At 37.8% G+C, this 20,699-nt stretch overlaps 1 protein-coding gene across 13 annotated transcripts in view; it reads left to right on the top strand.

Annotated features, from left to right (window-relative positions):
* LOC138741338 (low choriolytic enzyme-like) overlaps positions 1 to 20,699 on the top strand; it is a 143,077-nt gene that overhangs the window by 110,105 nt on the left and 12,273 nt on the right. For 10 of the 13 annotated variants that reach the window (XR_011343465.1, XM_069895254.1, XM_069895331.1 and 7 more), the window contains 4 exons: positions 10,549 to 10,667; positions 14,187 to 14,409; positions 14,512 to 14,621; positions 15,204 to 15,435. Coding sequence is in view for 12 of the 13 variants with exons in the window: in XM_069895254.1 (XP_069751355.1) it covers positions 10,549 to 10,667; positions 14,187 to 14,409; positions 14,512 to 14,621; positions 15,204 to 15,435 (684 nt within the window). In the remaining variant the exon portion in view is untranslated. Of the gene's footprint in view, positions 1 to 10,548; positions 10,668 to 14,186; positions 14,410 to 14,511; positions 14,622 to 15,203; positions 15,436 to 20,699 lie in introns of those variants that run through there. The other 3 variants (XM_069895287.1, XM_069895340.1, XM_069895322.1) reach the window with 3 other exon arrangements.

The following is a 20,699-nucleotide window of genomic DNA, read 5'->3' as shown; positions in this document are numbered from 1 at the left end:
GATGCATAGACCCTGGATGAGGACGTCTTTGATCAACCTTTCGACCTCCCTTTTATTCACCCCGGGTTCTGCCAGACACGGTCGGGCTAACTCACATAGGGCTTCCAGTTAGGACTCGACCGTCTCTCCGGGAAATTGGGCACAAATACTCAGAAGGTACCTTGCGAAGACTATGTTTGTGGAAGTTTTATACATGGTCACTTGGGTGTTCATTGCTTCCGAGTATCCAGTGCATTCTTTGAATGCCTGGAAGGCTCGGGGACCCGGCTTCGAGCGGAGTAAAACGAGCCTTTTTCTGTCAGAGTCCAGGATGTCGTCAGCGTGTGCCTCAATGATTGCTTTGACCGTGTGTTTCCAAATTTTGAAGCGTGCCTGCATTTCCAGGTGGCTTGGGTCAACTTTGAGGCTCCCGGAACTCAGGAGCTTCTCCATAGCAGCTTCAAATTTTATGTTGAATAAATTATGGTGCACTATCAAACAGAAGCAAACACACAAAACATAAAATCTGTTCTACAGGCTTTATTCAACATAAAATTCCACAGAGCTGGCTGTGAGAATGCTGTTGCAAGCTTTGATACGGGCTACGAAGGCCAGATCTAGCATATCCCAAAGGGTTATTGGCAGCCGACTGGGTGGGGCTTGGTCCATTCAGGTCGGCTGATTGACTGCCAGCCAGGTGTTGCCTTGTCCTCCAGTGCTCTTCTGCAGGTACACAGGTTGTCCCCTGCAGTCGGCTAGTGGTGTATCACCACACACGTTGACTGACTATTTCTCCCCATGATGCTTCCAGGCTCACTAAGTTTCTCCAGTCATTCATTGTTTACCTGGGATATCTGTTTCCTATTTCTATTCTGCACCAATGACATCAATATGATCTTTGCTTCTTCTCAAGTCTGCCTCCCTCTTTCGACATCTATCCATGAACTGCAAAAATCACCATCTTTCTCACTCACATTCTTTTGCTCAAGGAGACAAAATTTTCTTAACATCAGCTGCATGTTTCTGTCCCCTCATCTAATAGTGAGAACTTTTGTAAATAGTCCTCTTTGAAGCAAAATACTAGAAAACAACCACCAAGGTACAAGTGCTAATTCTAACTGGAATGACCCCACTGGAGTCATTACTGAAAAGTCGCATGTGGTCTAAGAATGATGCACAGTTCCACTGGCAGTGCTTCCAACTTAAAATTTGTCGTTTCACTTTTCCATGTATCAGTCTCTTTGAAACTGAGGCATAACTAGGATGGGGAGAAGGTGAAAAAGAAGTTAGGTTTATTTGCATCAGACATTGCTAAGCACCATTGAAGTAATTTGGTGCAGCAAAAAGTATAAATGGGAGACAAAACCGTTAATACAGCTGGATATATTCAAAATGGATGTGTTTTCAGCTCATAAATTCTTTGAGCTGCCCATTGCTTTTTCTTGTCTTCCAGTTTAGTTTCGAAACTTAGGCAAATTGATACCACAATGGGTATCAAGAAGCATGACATAAAATCTTAATTCTGCTTATTCTCTCTGCTGTTAACGAATAAATAAAGTTTAAAAAAAATTCTCTCTGCTGTTGTTTCCTGGCCTGCTGAGTGTTCGCTTTATTTCAGAATGTTGTTAGAATGTATTTTAGCATTATATTTTTTTTTTCTTTTCTTTTTCTTTGGCTTGGCTTCGCGGACGAAGATTTATGGAGGGGGTAAAAAGTCCACGTCAGCTGCAGGCTCGTTTGTGGCTGACAAGTCCGATGCGGGACAGGCAGACACGATTGCAGCGGTTGCAAGGGAAAATTGGTTGGTTGGGGTTGGGTGTTGGGTTTTTCCTCCTTTGCCTTTTGTCAGTGAGGTGGGCTCTGCGGTCTTCTTCAAAGGAGGTTGCTGCCCGCCAAACTGTGAGGCGCCAAGATGCACGGTTTGAGGCGTTATCAGCCCACTGGCGGTGGTAATGTGGCAGGCACCAAGAGATTTCTTTAGGCAGTCCTTGTACCTTTTCTTTGGTGCACCTCTGTCACGGTGGCCAGTGGAGAGCTCGCCATATAACACGATCTTGGGAAGGCGATGGTCCTCCATTCTGGAGACGTGACCCATCCAGCGCAGCTGGATCTTCAGCAGCGTGGACTCGATGCTGTCGACCTCTGCCATCTATATAGCATTATATACAACAAAAATATCTAATCTCTTTGTCTTGTTTGACAGTAATTACAAGTGATATTTTTCTAGTGCTTCTACTCTTTTGCCAGTAGATGGTGCGTATGGAAAAGCAGAATAGAGACAGAATGTCTTAAATGCCACTGCCAGTGTTTACTGCCCATTTCCACTGATCTTGAGAAGATGGTGATGAATCACTTTTTTGAACTACTGCAGTCATTCTGATAAATTACTCTCACAGTGAAGGTTTTCAACATATAGATTAGACACTGAAGAAGGAACAATAACATTGAGTCCACATGATGTGGAACTTGGGGACCTGAGGTGTTCCCATGTGCCTTCTGTCTTTGTCTTTCTTGGCAGTAGAGTTTACTGGTTTGGTAGGTGTTGTTTGCATTGGTAGAGGTCGTGCAACAGACCTTGCAGCTGTGATGCTATGGTACACACTGCAGATACAATAGAGGAGGTGCCAGTCAAGTAGGTTGCTTTATTCTGGATGTTGTCAGACTTCTTGATTATTTTTGGAGCTGTATTTGAAACTATTATACCACAGACCTTGAGGTTGGTGTAAAGGCTTTGTGGACTCAGAGCATTTCATTCTGTGTGGATACACAGCCTCTGATTTGCTCAGGCAATAGAACTCATTTGACTTTAGACATCATTTCCTCTTACAGACAAATGTATGAATTAGGTTTCCCTGAGTGAACAGATGAAAACCTTGGGGGCTGGGTACTCTAACTGGATCCTTCTTCCCCTTCTTTCTGTATTTGTCTAATTCATGTTTAGATCTGCTGTTTAAATCTGTTTAGATCAAGACCAACTTTTATTGCCCATCTTTAAATGCTCTTCAGAAGATGATGGTGAGCCACTTTCTTGAACCACCACAGTCCTTATGGTGAAGTGTTTGAACAAGGCAGTTGGGGAAGGATTTCCATGATTTAGACCCAGCAATAAAGGCACAATGATTTATTTTCAAGTCAGAATAGTGTGGCACTTTGGGAACCACACAGGCAGTGGTATTCCTAGGCAATCCTTCAGGCATTATCACAGAATGTTATAGACATTTAGATAACAGCCAAACCTAAATGGAATTTCCATTACCTCAGAAATATGTATCAGATGTAGGGTCCACACAACACGTAGGTGGAAGGCTTACAGCAAGATATCAGAAAGTTCTTTCTTTCAAACAATCTCTTGTAATCAAAGATTACCTGTTATCCCTTTAGTTTTGTGCATTCTGATGCTAGAATAATGAGACCAAGGTAATAACCTCAATCTCTTGCACAGAGGAATGATTGGTTGATGATATAGGTAGTTTATGAGGTGATACAATTGTTCAATGTACTCCAAAAACCACCTCACAACATTCATTTATTCATCATTGATGCACAGTGGTTTTAGTGCCATCTACAAATTGCAGTGCAGTGACTTACATGAATCATAACCTCCCAAATCTATGATTTTCACCATGAAGGATGAGGGTTCAGTTGCTTGGGAATATCACGACCTGTGTGGTTCCCAAAGTCCCACACCATCCTGACTTGGAAATATATTGTCATGCCTTTGTCATTGGGTCTAAATCTTGGAACTCCCTCCCCAACAGCCTTATTGGAAGCACCTTCACCATAAGGACTGTGTTGGTTACAGGAGTAATTAAGATTTGACAAATCAAGGACCACTAGAAATAAGGGAGGCAGAGATACTGTATATATCAGAGGTATAAGAAGGTCATGGATATTTTCCAGGTGCCAGATCCTGCATGTAACATAGTTTCATCAGCCTAAATTCGCAATACTTAATGTTAAAGCAACACCAAATAATACTGAGTATCCTGAAATGAAGCAAATCTACAGGTGCTCCTTCAAATAGCCAAATGCACTTTTTAAAACTTTGTTCTGAAGTACCGTTGTCCAATTTTTCCAGTCAAACATTGCCCTCTATCATTCCCCCAATTTACTCTGAACCCATGACAAAATTCCTCTGAAAACCAGTAAAGCCTTGAGTTAGTGTTTGAAAATTGATATAGCAGCTCTCTTTTTAAAATAGTTTTATTGATATTTAAAGTATAAACAATTGAATGAGACAATTATACAAAGTGCAACAAAATTAGAAGAAAAATATTACAAATATGATCATAATTAAGGAATCCAGAGCACATTCTTAATAATAAAATAAAGCATAACAACAAAATACAAAAGAAAAAAAAAAGTTTAAAAATTTCAAAACCCCTTCCTCTAAGCAAGGTTGAAAATTGATAAACTCCGATTATCTGAAATGGTTGAGACCACACCTATGTTGGATAAATGGTTTTTTTGGAGAACTGGTCGTTTTTTTTTTAAAGTCCAGGAGCAACAATATATCAACTGTATCAATGTTTAAACAACAAGGGAGGGCTTTTTAAATATAAAAATAATATTAAATTTTTACCAAAGAATGCTGTCTGCCACCAATCACTACTGCCAATCATCAAGCCCTCCCAACTGCCTCCACTAATCCCCAACACATCCCCACCAGTGCTGCTGATCCCCAGGGAGTCTTCCCCGGCCAGTGGAACACTTACTGGTGAGTTGGCAGGCTCCTGTCTCCCTGGTAACTAGAGCTCCTGATGCCCAAGTCCCGACTCTGAATCCTCCCCAAAGCCTACTGCACATGTACACCAGGGAGTCCAGTGTGCATTTGCGATAGAAGGCCAAGGGGATGATTCAGAGTTGGTGTCAGGCGCTCCAGAGTGCTGAGTAGGGAGGGAGGAAAAGGGAGGGGAGAGAGGGAAGGAAGGGGAAAGGGAGGAAGGAGAGAGGAGGGAGGGAAGGGGAGAGGAGGGAGGGAGGGAGGGAGGGAAGGGGAAAGAATGCCACTGAGCCCAAGGTCCAACTCCTGCCCAGGATGCTGCTCTCCTTGATGACGCCAGGACAAGGGAATTATCCGACCACTTGTAGCTGGGAGATAGTGGCACACAGTTTGAGAGCGAGAGTTGGAGAGAAAAATCAGTTGGGTAAGGTAACAAAGAAATGGAAAGAGAGAGGAGATTTTCCTGAATCTTGGACAATCATTCCAATTTCATGTTGAGTGAATTTTTTTCAACCAGTGAGATCAGTTCGGCTCCATAAAATTTTCAAATAAATGAGTATTTTGAAGAATCTGATTTTGGAAAATCAGGTTTGTACTGAATATGAATCAAGTAACTACTTGGAGATGGACAACACAGTGTCAAAATTCCAAAACAACACTAAATATTAAGATTATAATAGTAGTCCATAAATGAGCCCCATGTCTTTTGGAAATTATATTTGAATCCTTGATAGCATATCTAATTTTTTCTAAATTTAAGCAAGACATAATATTATTTAGCCACTGTGCACGTGTAGGTGGGGTATTATCTTTGCATTTTATCAAAATTCCATGTCTGGCTATCAATGAAGTATATCTTGAAAACTGACTAAATCGTGATAAGAAATATAATATGCTCAGTAAAGAAGAATCTGGATTAGATACAAAGAGCAAAGGATCATCTGCAAATAAGGAAACTTTATGCTAAAAATATCTTCACTCTCAAAGGGCAATTGCTAGTGGTTCCAAAACCAAATAAAAAGCAGTGGACTTAAAGGGAAACTTTGATGAGTACCCTGTTCAAGATTAAATGGCTTTTATCGCTAAAGATTAGTAAGAACTAAAGCAGTAAATATAATAATTTAATCCATTTAATAAAACTTGGTCCAAAATAAAAATTTTCCAGGTTCTCAAATTAATAACCCCACTCCACCCGATCAAAATCTTTCTAAGCATCTAATGAAAGAACACATTCAGTGACAGGAGTGGGGGATAAATATAAAATATTCAATAAATGGTCATATTAAAATAAGAATAACAATTTTTAATAAAACCAGTTTGATCTTCAGAAATGATTGATGGTAAAATATTTCCAGTCTATGGGCCAGTGCTTTACCTAGTACCTATTATGTTGCTCTTGTCAACATTCAATAAAAAATAGGCCTGTAAGAAGCACATTCAAGTGAATCTTTCCCCTTTTTCACAATGAAAGAAATACAAACTTCATTAAAAGTTAGTGGAAGATTGTCTTGTATAAATGAATAATTAAGGACAGAACTTAATTGAGGCACAAGAAATTTAGAAAAAGATTTTTAAAATTCCACAGGATACCCATCAAGTCCTAAGGATTTACCTGATTGGAAAGAAGAAATAGCAAAAAAAGTATTTCCTCTTGTGAAATAGGTGCCTCCAGACTCATAGTCATGCTGAGAGCATAGGGAAGACTAAAGCTGGTGACAGCGGCAGAGTGTTGGGAGTTTGAGGGAAAGAAACATGTTGTGAGGAGGAATCCAACATCTTTTGCAGAAGTAGCAATGGTGAGTGGGAGCAACACAAATAGGTGAAAAATGAACTTTACAGCTCTGATAGGCAAATTGGAATAAAGGAATTCCAATTTGCAGTACTGTACCAAAAAAAAAGTAAAATAACTTGCATTTCCAGGTTGGTAAGCATTGGAAAGCAAAGCCTACCACCAAATAATATGAAGAAATACCAGAGCAGATAGGTCAGAGTGAGCAAATCAGATGGACCTGAGAATTTTTTTTGAAAATGGGAGAGGAATTAGAACACACAACAGTTGGGAACTTAGAAAAGAAACCACTTATTTGAGTGGTACAAAAAAGTGAGGAATCAATATGTTGTCACAGGAATTCATGCCCTGAATCTATAAGACATAAATTTGAGGGACTAATTTCGAGAGCTTTGAGGTAATGGATGGAGCTCTATAAAACTCGAGTTAGACCACACTTATAGTGTTGTGTTTAGTTCTGGTTGCTTTTTTAAGTATAGGAGGGATGAGGAAGCTTTAGAAAGGGTGCAGAGGAGATTTACCAGGGTGTTGCCTGGATTAGAGAACATGTCTTATTAGGAAAGGTTGAGTGAGCTAGGGCTTTTCCCTTTGGAGCAGCAGATAATGAGAGGCGACTTAATGGAGGATTTATGAGAGAAGATAGAGTGGACAGCCATCATCTTTTTCCCGGGGCAGGAGTGACCAATACCAGAGGACATGTTTATGGTGAGTGGAGGAAAGCTTAGGGGAGATGTTAGAAGGAGGATTTTTATCCAGAGAGTGGTGGGTACCTGGAAAGCACTGCGGGAGGTGCCTGATACAAAAAGGATATTTGGATCAGAATATGGATGTAAAAAGGAGGGAGGGATGGATTAGATTGATCGTGGAGTACAGGTATATAGGTTGGCACACCATTGTGAGATGAAGGGCCTGTACTGTCCGACTTGGTTCTATGTTTTATGCCCCAAATGAATAAAACATATTTCAATTTTGAACCTATTATGCCCCAGCAGTTTTTGCTGAATAAATGTTTTGACAATTGCCAGATATTTACAACAGGCCCATTACGTAATCTGAGTTTGATATTTATAGCTTTGCTTGCAGTGAATCGTCTACCTCAAAGATCTTTGTATATTGCATCAGGCATATCTTGATCTCATGCTCACTTCTCTTTCATCTGGTTCAATTTTGGTCTCTCAACCCTCACTTCAAAGTTAATAATATCCTATATATTATTTCTGTTTTTCTGATCTCTTCATTTAGATCAAACTCTCTCTTGGCTAATATTCTCTATGATTTTTTGCAGATTATTTTTCTCACCCAATCTAATATAATCTTCTTCTGCCCATCATGTATCCTCGTTCTTTGCATTTTGTCCAGGAAAGGTCCTCTGACATAGTGACTCCCAGGAATTTATTTTAGCTCGCTCTCTCCATCTCTAATCCCCTAATGATCACTGGATTTCCCTCTGGTTTTCCCCTACTAAATAATCAGCTCCTTGGTTTTGGTGACATTGGTTTGAGGTTGCTGCTAATACACCATTCAGTCAAGTTTTCAATCTCTCTCCATCACCCCTTTTTGTACAACCCACTACCATGGCATCGTCAGCAAATTAATATTCCTTGATGTCACTATTTTAGAGGAATCTTTTCTGGACCCACACAAATGTCATCAAGAAGAAAGCATATCAGTACTTCTTTCTCCTCAGAAGTTTGTGGAGATATGGTGTGACATCGAAAACCTTGGCAAACCTCTCGAGATGTCTAATGGAAAGTGTACTGACCAGCTTCATCAAGGCCTGGTGAGTGGGCACCATTACCTCCAAGCAGAAAGCCCTGCAAACAGTAATGGACACAGCCCAGTACATCACACGCAAAGCTCCCCACCAACGAGAAACACTGGCATCAGAGAGCAGCAACAATCAACAAGGATTCACATCACCTAGGACATGCTCTTTTTTCACTTCTGCCATCAGGATTAGGAACATTTGCTGAACCTCCACCATCAGACTCCAAAACAATAAACTCAGAGACTCATTTAAGGACTTTGCACATTATTTATTTTCCTTATTGCACAGTCACTTTTCTTGCATTTTTTTCTTTGTTTGCATCTCTCTCTTTTATGTATCTTTTATTAAGTTCAGTTTTTTTTTTGCACCACTGACGATTAGAGGTTCTGCCTAGCCCACAGGAGGAGGAAATCTCAGTGTTGTATGTGATGGCATGTGTGAACTCTGACAATAAATCTGAACTTTGAACTTTGATTAATGCAAGGTAATTTTTCAAACTGTACACCATTTTCATATTTTTGTTCATAACATTACAAACATCAATTTTTAAAAAGCTGGATATCTTCAGAAAACCCACCGTTGCTTAATATAATTGTAATCATGTTTGTATTGTTTCTTGTATATCTTTTCATATACCCTATATTATTATTTCAACATGAGGCAAATAATAAGGTTAGTTTAATGTTAGTGTAGAGTCCAGGCACCTCACTGACAAAAGGCAAAGGAGGAAAAACCCAACACCCAACCCCAACCCACCAATTTTCCCCTGCAACCGCTGCAACCGTGTCTGCCTGTCCCGCATCGGACTTGTCAGCCACCAACGAGCCTGCAGCTGACGTGGACATTTTACCCCCTCCATAAATCTTCATCCGCGAAGCCAAGCCAAAGAAGAAAAAAAGAAGAAGAGTCCAGGCCTTAATAGCCTTTGTCAGAATCCACAGGTGCCTGGTGTGGTGAAATTCAAGCTTCATGTTCTGTCAGATACCAACACAAAAATGTGAGCACCTCAAATAGTCTATGCTATTAGCTCGATATGCATGTGTGTATGACACAAAAGGTGAAATGTAATGTTATTTAAATGATAATAAATATGTGCATTTGGCATGCAATGGAGAGACAGCAACAGAGATTTACCAAGATGCAACCTCTTAAAAAGAAATAGTACAAATAATTATTCAAAGGATTGGGTCTTCTTTTGATGATCAGTGCTGAGTCTGAGGTGTTGTGATCGAAATGTTTAAAGGTATGTTTCAGTGGTTGAATAGCGAAGAAGGAGTGGCCAAAATGCAAGGAGAAATGTGAATTGTTTAAAACAGAAGAAAAGTATACACACAAGGGATCATGAGTTTTTGGATTCACTGACAGAAAAAAATAATGTTGTCAATATTGAAATTAAAATTAGAATGCATAGCCCAATAAAGGAAAAGTGATTTGTGGATAATATTTGCTTTTGTGGAAAGTTAACACCAGTATTCACATTTTCTGTATCTCCCATCAACCCATCTCTTTCATGTCTTTCACTCTATCACTCTAAATTTCTATTTTAAAAAAGCAGAATGCAGCTTTGCTGTGAGTTTGAAATAAAAGCAGGAAATGCTGAAAATAGCAGGTCACGCATTATCCATGGAAACAGAAACATAATTAATATTTCAAGTTAATATTCATTCAGAATCTCTTACTGTCTCACAAAAGTTTTTCCTCTATTTATTCCCTGACTCTTTTCCCCATCTCTTTGGCCCAAGATATTAAAAAAAATAGATAGCAAGTCATGCATTTAAAGTGTACAGCAGTGGCTGTAAAGCACTCTGAAATACACTGAGAGCTACATAGAAGATGCTGCATCTATCCAAGTTCTTCTCTCATTGTTTCTTTTTGGTGCAGTCGAAGAAATGGGGTAAAACAAGAGTGTTGGTAAAGAAGAATAACATGGACAGATAATAACAAAGGCATTGACAATAATAAAAAAATCCAAGGATGTCATATGACAGGAGTAGACTGTTTAATTTTAAATAGCATTAAGGAGTCAACAAATGTTGGAAAAATATATAAGAATGCTTTGAACAGTGACATAAATTAAAATAATGAAAATCATAAGGAAAGGCCAGCTAACTTTGCACATGGAGTTGTTAATTGTAAGTGAGTTAAGATTGTAATGACTTTGGGCATAAAGTTAACGGCTTCCTATTTTAATCTCAATGCAGTTTGGGAATGACCTTCACCAAGACATTGTATTAACGTGTGTAGTATGTGATGTCAAAATTCTCCTCTTCAAATTTAATTTTTTTCCAGATACATGTGGTTTCATGCTTACAAGTAAATCTGGAAGTTTCACCTCCCCAAATTTCCCAAAGAACTATCCCAACAATGCTGACTGCATCTGGATAATTAGGTTACATGAAAAATATAAGGTATGTAAAAGCTCAGCAGGAATATCAACAAAATTCAAAGTGGTAGACAGAAATAGCATTTTTTTGAAGAAAGATCCAAAAAAAAGTTAGTAGAGATCTTAAATAAACTGTTCAATCCGTTTGTTTAAGCTAAAACTGCCATTGGTAACTGGAAATTAAAACTTATCAGGTTTGCTCCAAGCTGGTTGCTCAATATTATCAAATAGATGAAAAATTCATTTGAACCAGGAATTCCAAGCTCTATAACATAGCCCAGCATTGGAATGTGAAGGATTTTATTCATTCCATAGCATTCTAGGATGAAGAAAAGAGGATTTATCTGGGATCCACTTTTTCAGGAACTCTACCTTGCCTCTCTCCTCCTTACCCTCCTTCACCCCCACAATTTTAACCGTATTCCTCCTGATGATGTTTTCTAAGGTATCTATCTTCTCCCACATCCTTACCCTATCCCTTTCCTACACCTCCATTTTGTTCTCCCTCTTATCCAATCTTTCTTCCACTCTCTTAATTCTCTCTTCTATTTCAGATACCCTTTCTGTCAAGTTTTCCAGCCTTTCTTTGATTGCCCCCTACCCTGCTTCCAGTGCCTTCAAAGTGCTTTTTATCTGGCAAAAGACATCAGGCCCTCTTGTCCCCTTTATCTAGCTTTCCCCTCCCTGTATTGTCCTTTTTCTCCCTCATTCTTCCCCCTTCCTCTTCTTCCTTCTCCTCCACCTTGCTTTTTGACTCCAGGCCACCCTGCCATGTTACTTTCCTGTTGAATCTCCTCTGGCCGTGCTGCTTCTGGAGTCCTCCAAGCCTGATGCCTTGGACCTGGTTTCTTCACACCCAGTGGTTAGAGTGGCCTTACCAGTTAAGTCTTTAACTTTACTTTTTCTTCCAACCCTTGGGGTCTCTCTCCGCCGCCATCAGCTTCACCACCAACTCCCCCTTAACTCGACTCCCCCGACCTTCGGTCCCTGAATCTCCCACGACAAGAGTGCTCTTGCTGCTGTTCACGTCATCTTCCACTCCTCCTTGGCTTAGCTCCGTTCCCCCTGACCTCAGACCCCTGAACCTCCCGTGCCCGACGGTGCTCCCAATGCCACCCATGTTTCTGTTGACTCTGCCTTGTTTCAGCACCCGCAATCTCGGGCCCCTAAATCTCCCTTGCCCGACAGTCATTGCCGCTGCTGCCACCAACTTATTAGACCCCGGATCAGCCTCTCCACCTTCACCATGCAGTGAGTCTTTTCCTCCTGTTCCTTCGTTCTTTTTCCCATCTTTTTTTTTCTCTCTTCTCACTCTTTCTTCTTTTTGTATTTTTGGTTGTCTTCCTTCTTTTTGGGCTCTTTTTATTTTAGGAGATCTTCTTATATCTATCCTTCTCCTTTCCTTGGAGAGCTCTTGGATCACCCTACAAGCTCTTCACCTTAGATCCCAATAGGATTTATCTTTCTTCTTCTTGTGTTTCAACATTCTTTCCAATAATTTTAAAGAGCTACATTGAGATCTTGAAAGATCAGGAAAAAGACAAAATGTACAGATGTAAATAAAAGGTATAGAATGCTGGTGGCAGCAATTCTTTGGAGAAGGATGAAAGGAAGAGAATGGGCAAGAAGATACTTGATAAGATTCATCAAATAAATTCAATCAATATATTCAGCAACTTCTACTTCTCACTTTTCAGTGAACTCACTGAACAAGAACCAGCAAATATAATCAAGAGAGTTCATTATCGTAATTCACATATTCTATTCCTTTTCTCTTCATTTTAATCTGCATGGTTGTTTGATAAAAGTGGTGCTTATTTAATAAATGGATTTAAATTGGTGTTTCTACATCAACAGGTCTCCGGTTGTGTGGCTTGAGCAGGAAAATCACAACATTGTTAGTAGATTAGGAACAACAAACTTACCTTGAAATGAGATACCACCACGGTGAATCTACATAGGGCTGAACACATGATAGATAGAAAATTATTTGCTAAAGTTGGACCTGGTCATGAACAGATAAGATCAAAGCATTGCAGACCTGTCATATCCCGTGTGGCATTGTAGAAAAAATATTACCTCGCTAATGAGAGGAAAAAACAATGAACATCTTCATCCCAAAGAACAAATGGAGTATTTACAAAACATCTTTGGCCAACAGTGATCTATTTCATTCTCCTTCTATTATCTCTGATGTCACTGGAGCTGACAAATTTGTCTCACTTGATTTGATATCAAAATGTGACCAAGAATGAACTTTTGTCAATCTTTAAGGTGCATTTATCATTATGCCTGTGTAAATGTTGCAATACAGGGTTCCGCTGTAATGCTGGAGTTGTCCTTCAGAACTAGTCACACCTCTAAGGAAATAAAGCTGCACTATGCAATTATTTCATAATCTGGAGGGTTGTGCAGGTATGCCCAAAAAGTGTGATGAATCAATCCAACACTTTACTATCCCATAAATCTGCACTTAATCATCATCAAAATGTTAGTGGCAGATTATGGTCAAGAACTTTCCCACTGTTGTTCACTTTGATTGTGCCAGAGCTTATCCACCCTGGACTTCACAACTTTGTTACCAACACATGAGTAAAAGTTCCAGTGATGAGGGTGATTCTCTTGACATTAAGTCTGCATTTAACTGAATGTGACAACAAAGGACATTAAAAAAAATAAATCTAATGGGAATCAAATGGAGAGATCTGTATTAGATAGAGTTTTATCTAATTAGAGGATTGAAGGATAATCATTTCCAACCAAGAAAAAGTTCTTTAGGACTATGCCATACACTGATAATATTACGATATATCATCAATGGCTTTCCTCTACATAAGGTCAGATGTTGAGATTCTGTGATTGCTCAATGTTTAATTCTATTCATATTTCCACAGACAATACAACTTGGTCTCACATATAAATCTGGTTGACGTTCATGGATAAGTAACAAGTAAATTATATGTCATACAACTGCCAAGCAGAGATCACCTTCACATAAAGAAAGCATGTTTCCTCAACGTTCGACAACATAATCATATTGGCACCATTAACTACTTGGATTTATCATTGACTAGAAATTCAGTCAGACCAGATATCAATATTCGGCTAGAAGAATAGTTAGAGGCAAGCTATTCAATTAATGAATTATTCACCCCGTGTATTCTCAAACCCTATTTCCATCTATAAAATATAATCGAGGTTTGCAATTACTTGCCTGGAATGCTGCTTTAATAGCACCCACAATCACAATCGAGCATCAAAAAATCTAGCTGATTATCTTTGTAGTGTCTGTCTTAAATATTCACTCTGCCACCAGCACATTACGATTACATTGTATGCCATCTAAAAAACGTACTGCAGCACATTATGATTTCCTGACAGGACTTCAGTCTAAAATATACCTTCCATGTTATCTTCCTTAAAGCTCATTTTCTATTCATTCTCCTATCTCACCTTGGATCCTTTCTAATCTGTGAATTGTGCCAAATTTCCTGTAAAGATTACTGGGTTTTGCTTAAATTATTGCACTATTTTTAAAATTTAGATCCTCCTGGAATTCTCTTCTTTTGCGATACAAGAATTTGCTGCATGCCTTGGTGATCATGTAACAGTTTACGATGGTGCAAATAAGCTTTCAAAGCTTCTTGTAAGACCAGCTTGTGGTACAGAAAATCCAACTGCAATATCAACACGCAATGAGTTACTTATTACGTTCACGTCAATCAGGAGACTACCAGCACCTGGTTTCAATGCTACATATAGATTTGGTAATATTCTTAAACTCAATAAGCCCATTTTCTCAATTGAAAATGCACTATATACAGTATTTGTTGATGTTAACATTTTTTTAACTATATTCTTTCTTCCAGTTGAGTGTGGGTTTATGTTGAAGAACAAAAAAGGAGTTATTTCAAGAAAATCTAGCAGCTTCACAGACACACACTGCTTTTGGGCCCTGCTCACCAAAATGAAGCGTAAGGTCTGAAAGTAACTGTGAAAAACTTGATATAACTCAATGTAGTCTTATATGAAGGGGTAATACTTTTAATGAAGCATATTTCTGGAAGGAACTGATTCTGGCAAATTGCTGGATTTCTCTGATGCAGCTAATGAATAAATAACTTTATCTTAGCTTATAAGAAAACACTAATCTTATTTTAACTTCAAGGTAAAGGTTCCATTATTGTCGCATAATACTAAATTTAGAATGTAACATTCATGAAATTCTTTAACATTTTTCTACCGTAAGGCAGACAGAGAGTTGTCATTTTGTCCAACGCCCCTCACAAAAACCTAGAGCACCTGGTATTCTTAGCTGGTACTGTCCAGTCCTGAGCCTGCTTAGCTTCCGAAATCATACAATCTTAGACGTATTCAGGCTATGAGGTGCTGTCTTAGAAGGAATGACCAACTGACATGTAATATCTTTCAATAATTCATTTAATTTTCCCAATATATTTGAATAGCACAACTTATAGTTTGTGGCTAAAACAAACTGAAGTAAAACTGAGGTGAAAACTGGCGTAATATATTTACATTTTTAATTCACTTTTAATAACAGTTCATCTTGGAAATTAAAGAACTGCACCTTAAAGAGACATCCAAATGTGAAGAAAATTACCTTATCATTCATGACACTGTCCAAAATCCTCCACAAATTGCAGGGAAATACTGTGGACAAGAATCACTTCCAATAAATATCAACTCCTATGGACGTGCAGTTGTGATAGAATTTCGACAAAAGAAGTCACCGTCTGAATATGGATTTAAACTTTCTTACAAGAGTATCTTCAGTAAGTATTTGAAACACATGCCTCGTGATCTGTGTTATTATTGCAGATCAATCTTTGAGTTTTTTTCCATCCTTTCATGCAAGATTTCTTTTCATTACTTTCCTCTATTTAATTACAATATTTCTATAACTCCCAGTATCTGTATGATTTTACAACCCCATGATTTCATAGATACTAGGTATCCTTTGCTACCAAGCAGGTCCTTCTCAAATAGGTTTTAAGGTATGTATCTCCTGCCAGATCAGCTCTGTCTGCAGAGTTTCAAAAGAAATCATGATGGAAACCAGAAGTGTGGCCCTTGCCTGCAGTCCATTTCCTAACTCATCCCATCTTTACAAAAATCGCTTCACCTTTCAGGAGCTGGGGAAATCCATAGGAAAAGTAGTTGAAAGCAAATGGGTGTTTTAGCAGGTTCCTAAAATTATGAGAGCAAAATAATTGTACAGACAGAAATGGAGCATTAAATGAGAACTTACCAGTTCAAAGTTTAATGATTATTATTTGAGTAATGGGGGTGGTCAGATATGAGATCCCATCTGTGCATGTTCAGCCAATCATTGTTTAACATATTTTATTTATTAGTAAACCAAGTAATAGCCACAAGATTAAAATATTAACAAATTATCAAAAGAATCATCATGGTTACATAAAAAAACTACCAGAAATCCTAAAAAAACCCTCAAATTGCCTCACCCCTCTAAACTTTACCCCTCCCCTTAACCAAATTCTAACCCACCTACCCCCTAAATAGAAAAAGAAACTAAGAAAGAAGTAGATAAGGAGAATAACTCAAATCATGAAACGGAGATCTAGCAGCATTCACAACCAGTCTCAAATTTTCAACTATGGGCTCCATATCCTTTTAAATATATAATATTTATCCCTCAAATTATAATTTATCTTCTCCGTTGGTATACAGGACCTTATTTCTGAGTGTCATCTTTGTAAATTAAGCTCCATCTGATCTTTCCATGAAAAAGCTATACATTTCCTTGCTTCTTTCTTCTTTGGCTTGGGTTCGTGGACGAAGATTTATGGAGGGGTAATGTGCACGTCAGCTGCAGGCTCGTTTGTGGCTGACAAGTCCGATGCGGGACAGGCAGACACGGTTGCAGCGGTTGCAAGGGAAAATTGGTTGGTTGGGGTTGGGTATTGGGTTTTTCCTCCTTTGTCTTTTGTCAGTGAGGTGGGCTCTGCGGTCTTCTTCAAAGGAGGTTGCTGCCTGCCGAACTGTGAGGCGCAAAGATGCACAGTTTGAGGCGATATCAGCCCATTAGCGGTGGTCAATGTGGCAGGCACCAAGAGATTTCTTTAGGCAGTCCTTGTACCTCTTCTTTGGTGCATCTCTGTCTCGGTGGCCAGTGGAGTGCTCGCCATATAACACGATCTTGGGAAGGCGATGGTCCACCATTCTGGAGACGTGACCTACCCAGCGCAGTTTGATCTTCAGCTAAATCACAAGAATGCTATTTGAAATTTATCTAATTTATTAAACAAAGCCATTTCAGTAACTTCCTCATTTAAAAAGATCTTTGGGTCTGGAGAAAATTTTATTTTCAGGATTTCTTGCCAACAGTCTCTTAATCTAGCCCAAAAACCCTTACCTTTCTCACAAGACCAAACTGAATGCAAAAATGTACCTTTTAGCTCATTACATCGAAAACACAAATCTGAAGCACTCAATTTAGATCGTTTCAAACGTTCTGGAGTTAAATATAATTGGTGCATAAAATTATAAGTTACCAATCTATAATCTATACCTAATTTTGTCATAGCATCTCTATTAATATTCTTCCAACAATCCATGTCAAATTAAACTCCCAAATCTTTCTCCCATTTAACTCTCAATTTATGCAATTCAATCTTAGGCATTTTTTGTTGCAGCAATTTATGCATTTCCAAAATAAACCCTTTCTTTCCTCCATCTTGGATCAATATTTCAAATGTAATTTCTTTAGGCAAATCCAAATGTCTCCCTAAACAATTATGCAATATTAATTTAAGTTGATAATAACAAAAAAGAGTACTATTGGGGATTTGATATTTTTCCTTCATCATGAAAAATGTTAAAAAATTACTCTCCTCAAAACAATTTTAAAGAGGTTATTGTCAATTGTAAAAGGTAAACTTTTATTCTGAAACAAAGGAAACCCCTGAATTCTTCCTCACTGCTTTTACCCTTCTTGATGTTCGTTCAGATTTTAACTGACATGCCAATACTCTATGTGTCTTATCCCCTAACTCATAATATGAGCCCATTCACATTAAATGTGGCAAATTTTAAATTAGCATCTACTTTGTCCTCTCCATAATCTATGCAGCTGGATCTCCTTCTCAACAAATCAAAGCAGTTTACTTCCTTAAAGAAAGAAAAAGAAAAAGACCCCCCCCCCCAAAGTACAAGTACTATTTCCTGAAAAAGACGGTCGAGCTACACTGTGTTCACCCCCCGCCCCCGACAGATTCAGCACAATATCAAATTAGACATCTCAAGTATGATCAGTTTCTTCCAGTACTTTATATACTTGATTATCATCCGTGGAGCCCCCATCAGAGTCACTTGAACTCTTTCTCTGTTTTTCCTCCAATTGGACTTTCTTTCCCTTCTTCTTCTTCCCCTTCAAGGACTCATCTCCACTTCCATTCTACTTCGTTTGAGATGGGGAAGATCGACCTTTCTAAAGATACGGCAAAGACTTTGCAAATTCCACTGCTTCTCTCTTGTTATCAAAGAAACAAGAATCATAATCCGCATAGAAAACTTTCAAAACCGTTGGAAATTGAAAAGCAAATTTATAACCTTTCTGCCAAAGAACTGCTTTTTTTAAAGTTTTTTATTTTTCACACCATAAACCACATTGACCATGATACATACATTTTCCTTTTCAAATATATACAGTGTCATTTTATCCCCCCCCCCTCCTCCCATCCCACCCTCCCTACCTCCCCCCCCATCCATTTAAAGTACAAAATCTAAGATACATTAAACCAGTCAAACAATGTTGTCATTCAATAAAAATAAACAAGAAATTCCACTGAGTCAATTCTTTTCATTTCCTTCTCCTTTCGTTAATTTAGGTGGTGAATGTCCCCGGTAGGTTTTCTCTATTGTGTTTCATGTATGGCTCCCATATTTGTTCAAATATTTCAATATTATTTCTTAAACTATATGTTATTTTTTTCTAATGGAATACATTTATTCATTTCTATATACCATTGTTGTATTCTCAAATTATCTCCCAATTTCCAGGTTGACATAATACATTTTTTTGCTACGGCTAGAGCTATCTTAACAAATCTTTTTTGTGCATCCTCCAAATCAATTCCAAATTGTTTGTTTTTTATGTTACTTAGGAGGAAGATCTCTGGAATTTTTGGTATATTGTTTTCTGTAGTTTTATTTAATATCTGGTTTAGATCTTCCCAAAATTTTTCTACTTTCTCACATGTCCAGATTGCATGAATTGTTGTTCCCATTTCTTTTTTACAACGAAAACATCTGTCAGATACTGTTGGGTCCCATTTATTTAACTTTTGAGGTGTAATGTATAGCCTGTGTATCCAGTTATATTGTATCATACGTAACCTCGTATTTATTGTATTTCTCATCGTTCCAGAACATAACTTCTCTTATGTTTCCTTTTTTATCTTTATATTCAAATCTTGTTCCCATTTTTGTTTAGTTTTACTATTTGTTTCCTCATTCTCCTTTTCTTGCAGTTTAATATACATATTTGTTATAAATCTTTTGATTATCATTGTATCTGTAATCACATTTTCAAAGTTACTTCCCTCTGGTAACCTCAGACTGCTTCCTAACTTGTCCTTCAAGTAGGATCTCAATTGGTAATATGCCAGCACTGTATCTTGAGTTATATTGTATTTATCTTTCATTTGTTCAAAGGATAATAATCTATTTCCTGAAAAACAATTTTCTATTCTTTTGATCCCTTTTTTCTCCCATTCTCTAAAGGAAAGGTTATCTATTGTAAAAGGGAGTAACTGATTTTGCGTCATTATTAGTTTTGGTAATTGGTAATTTGTTTTATTCCTTTCTACATGAATCTTCTTCCAAATATTGTGCAGATGATGTAATACTGGAGAACTCCTACATTGTACCAATATCTTTTCCCCTATTTTATCTAGTTCTAATCTAGTCCAATCTTGCTTTTCCCTTGTTTGGTAAAAATCTGATAGGTATCTTAATTGTGCGGCTCTATAATAATTTTTAAAGTTTGGCAGTTGTAAGCCTCCTTGTTTATACCATTCTGTTAATTTATCTAGTGCTATCCTCGGTTTCCCCCCTTTCCATAAAAATTTCCTTATTATTTTCTTTAACTCCTTGAAGAATTTCTCTGTTAAGCGTATTGGCAATGCCTGAAATAGGTATAATATCCTTGGGAAAATGTTCATTTTAATACAGTTTATCCTTCCTATTAGTGTTAATGGTAAATCTTTCCAATGCTCTAAATCACCCTGTAATTTTTTCATTAGTGGATAATAATTGAGTTTAGAAAGATGGCCGAGATTTTTATTTATTTGTATACCTAGGTATCTTATTGCTTGCATTTGCCATCTGAATGGTGATTCCTTCTTAAATTTTGAGAAATCCGCATTATTCATTGGCATTGCTTCACTTTTATTTACGTTAATCTTGTAACCCGACACTTCTCCATATTCCTTCAATTTCTTATATAATTCTTTTATTGATAGTTCTGGTTCTGTTAAGTATACTATAACATCGTCCGCAAATAAACTGATTTTATATTCCTTGTCTTTTATTTTTATCCCTTTTATATTATTTTCTGTTCTTATCAATTCTGCTAGTGGTTCTATAGCTAACGCGAACAATAAGGGTGATAGTGGGCATCCCTGCCTTGTTGATCTGCTTAAGTTAATTTGCTTTGATATATATCCATTTACTGTTACTTTCGCCAATGGCCCCTTATATAATGCTTTAATCCAATTAATATACTTCTCTGGTAAACTGAATTTTTGCAATACTTTGAATAAATAATTCCATTCTACTCTGTCAAAGGCCTTCTCTGCGTCTAAAGCAACTGCTACTGATGGCGCTTTACTCCCTTCTACTGCATGAATTAAGTTAATAAATTTACAAATATTGTCTGTTGTACGTCTTTTTTTAATAAATCCAGTTTGGTCTAGATTTACCATTTTAGGTACATAATCTTCTAATCTGTTTGCTAATAGTTTAGCTATTATCTTATAATCTGTGTTAAGTAATGATATTGGTCTATATGACG

This window comes from Narcine bancroftii, chromosome 1 (genome assembly GCF_036971445.1).
Source record: "Narcine bancroftii isolate sNarBan1 chromosome 1, sNarBan1.hap1, whole genome shotgun sequence".
NCBI lineage: Eukaryota > Metazoa > Chordata > Chondrichthyes > Torpediniformes > Narcinidae > Narcine > Narcine bancroftii.
Note: the sequence above shows the minus strand (reverse complement) of the source record. Positions and strands in the feature narration are given on the sequence as shown.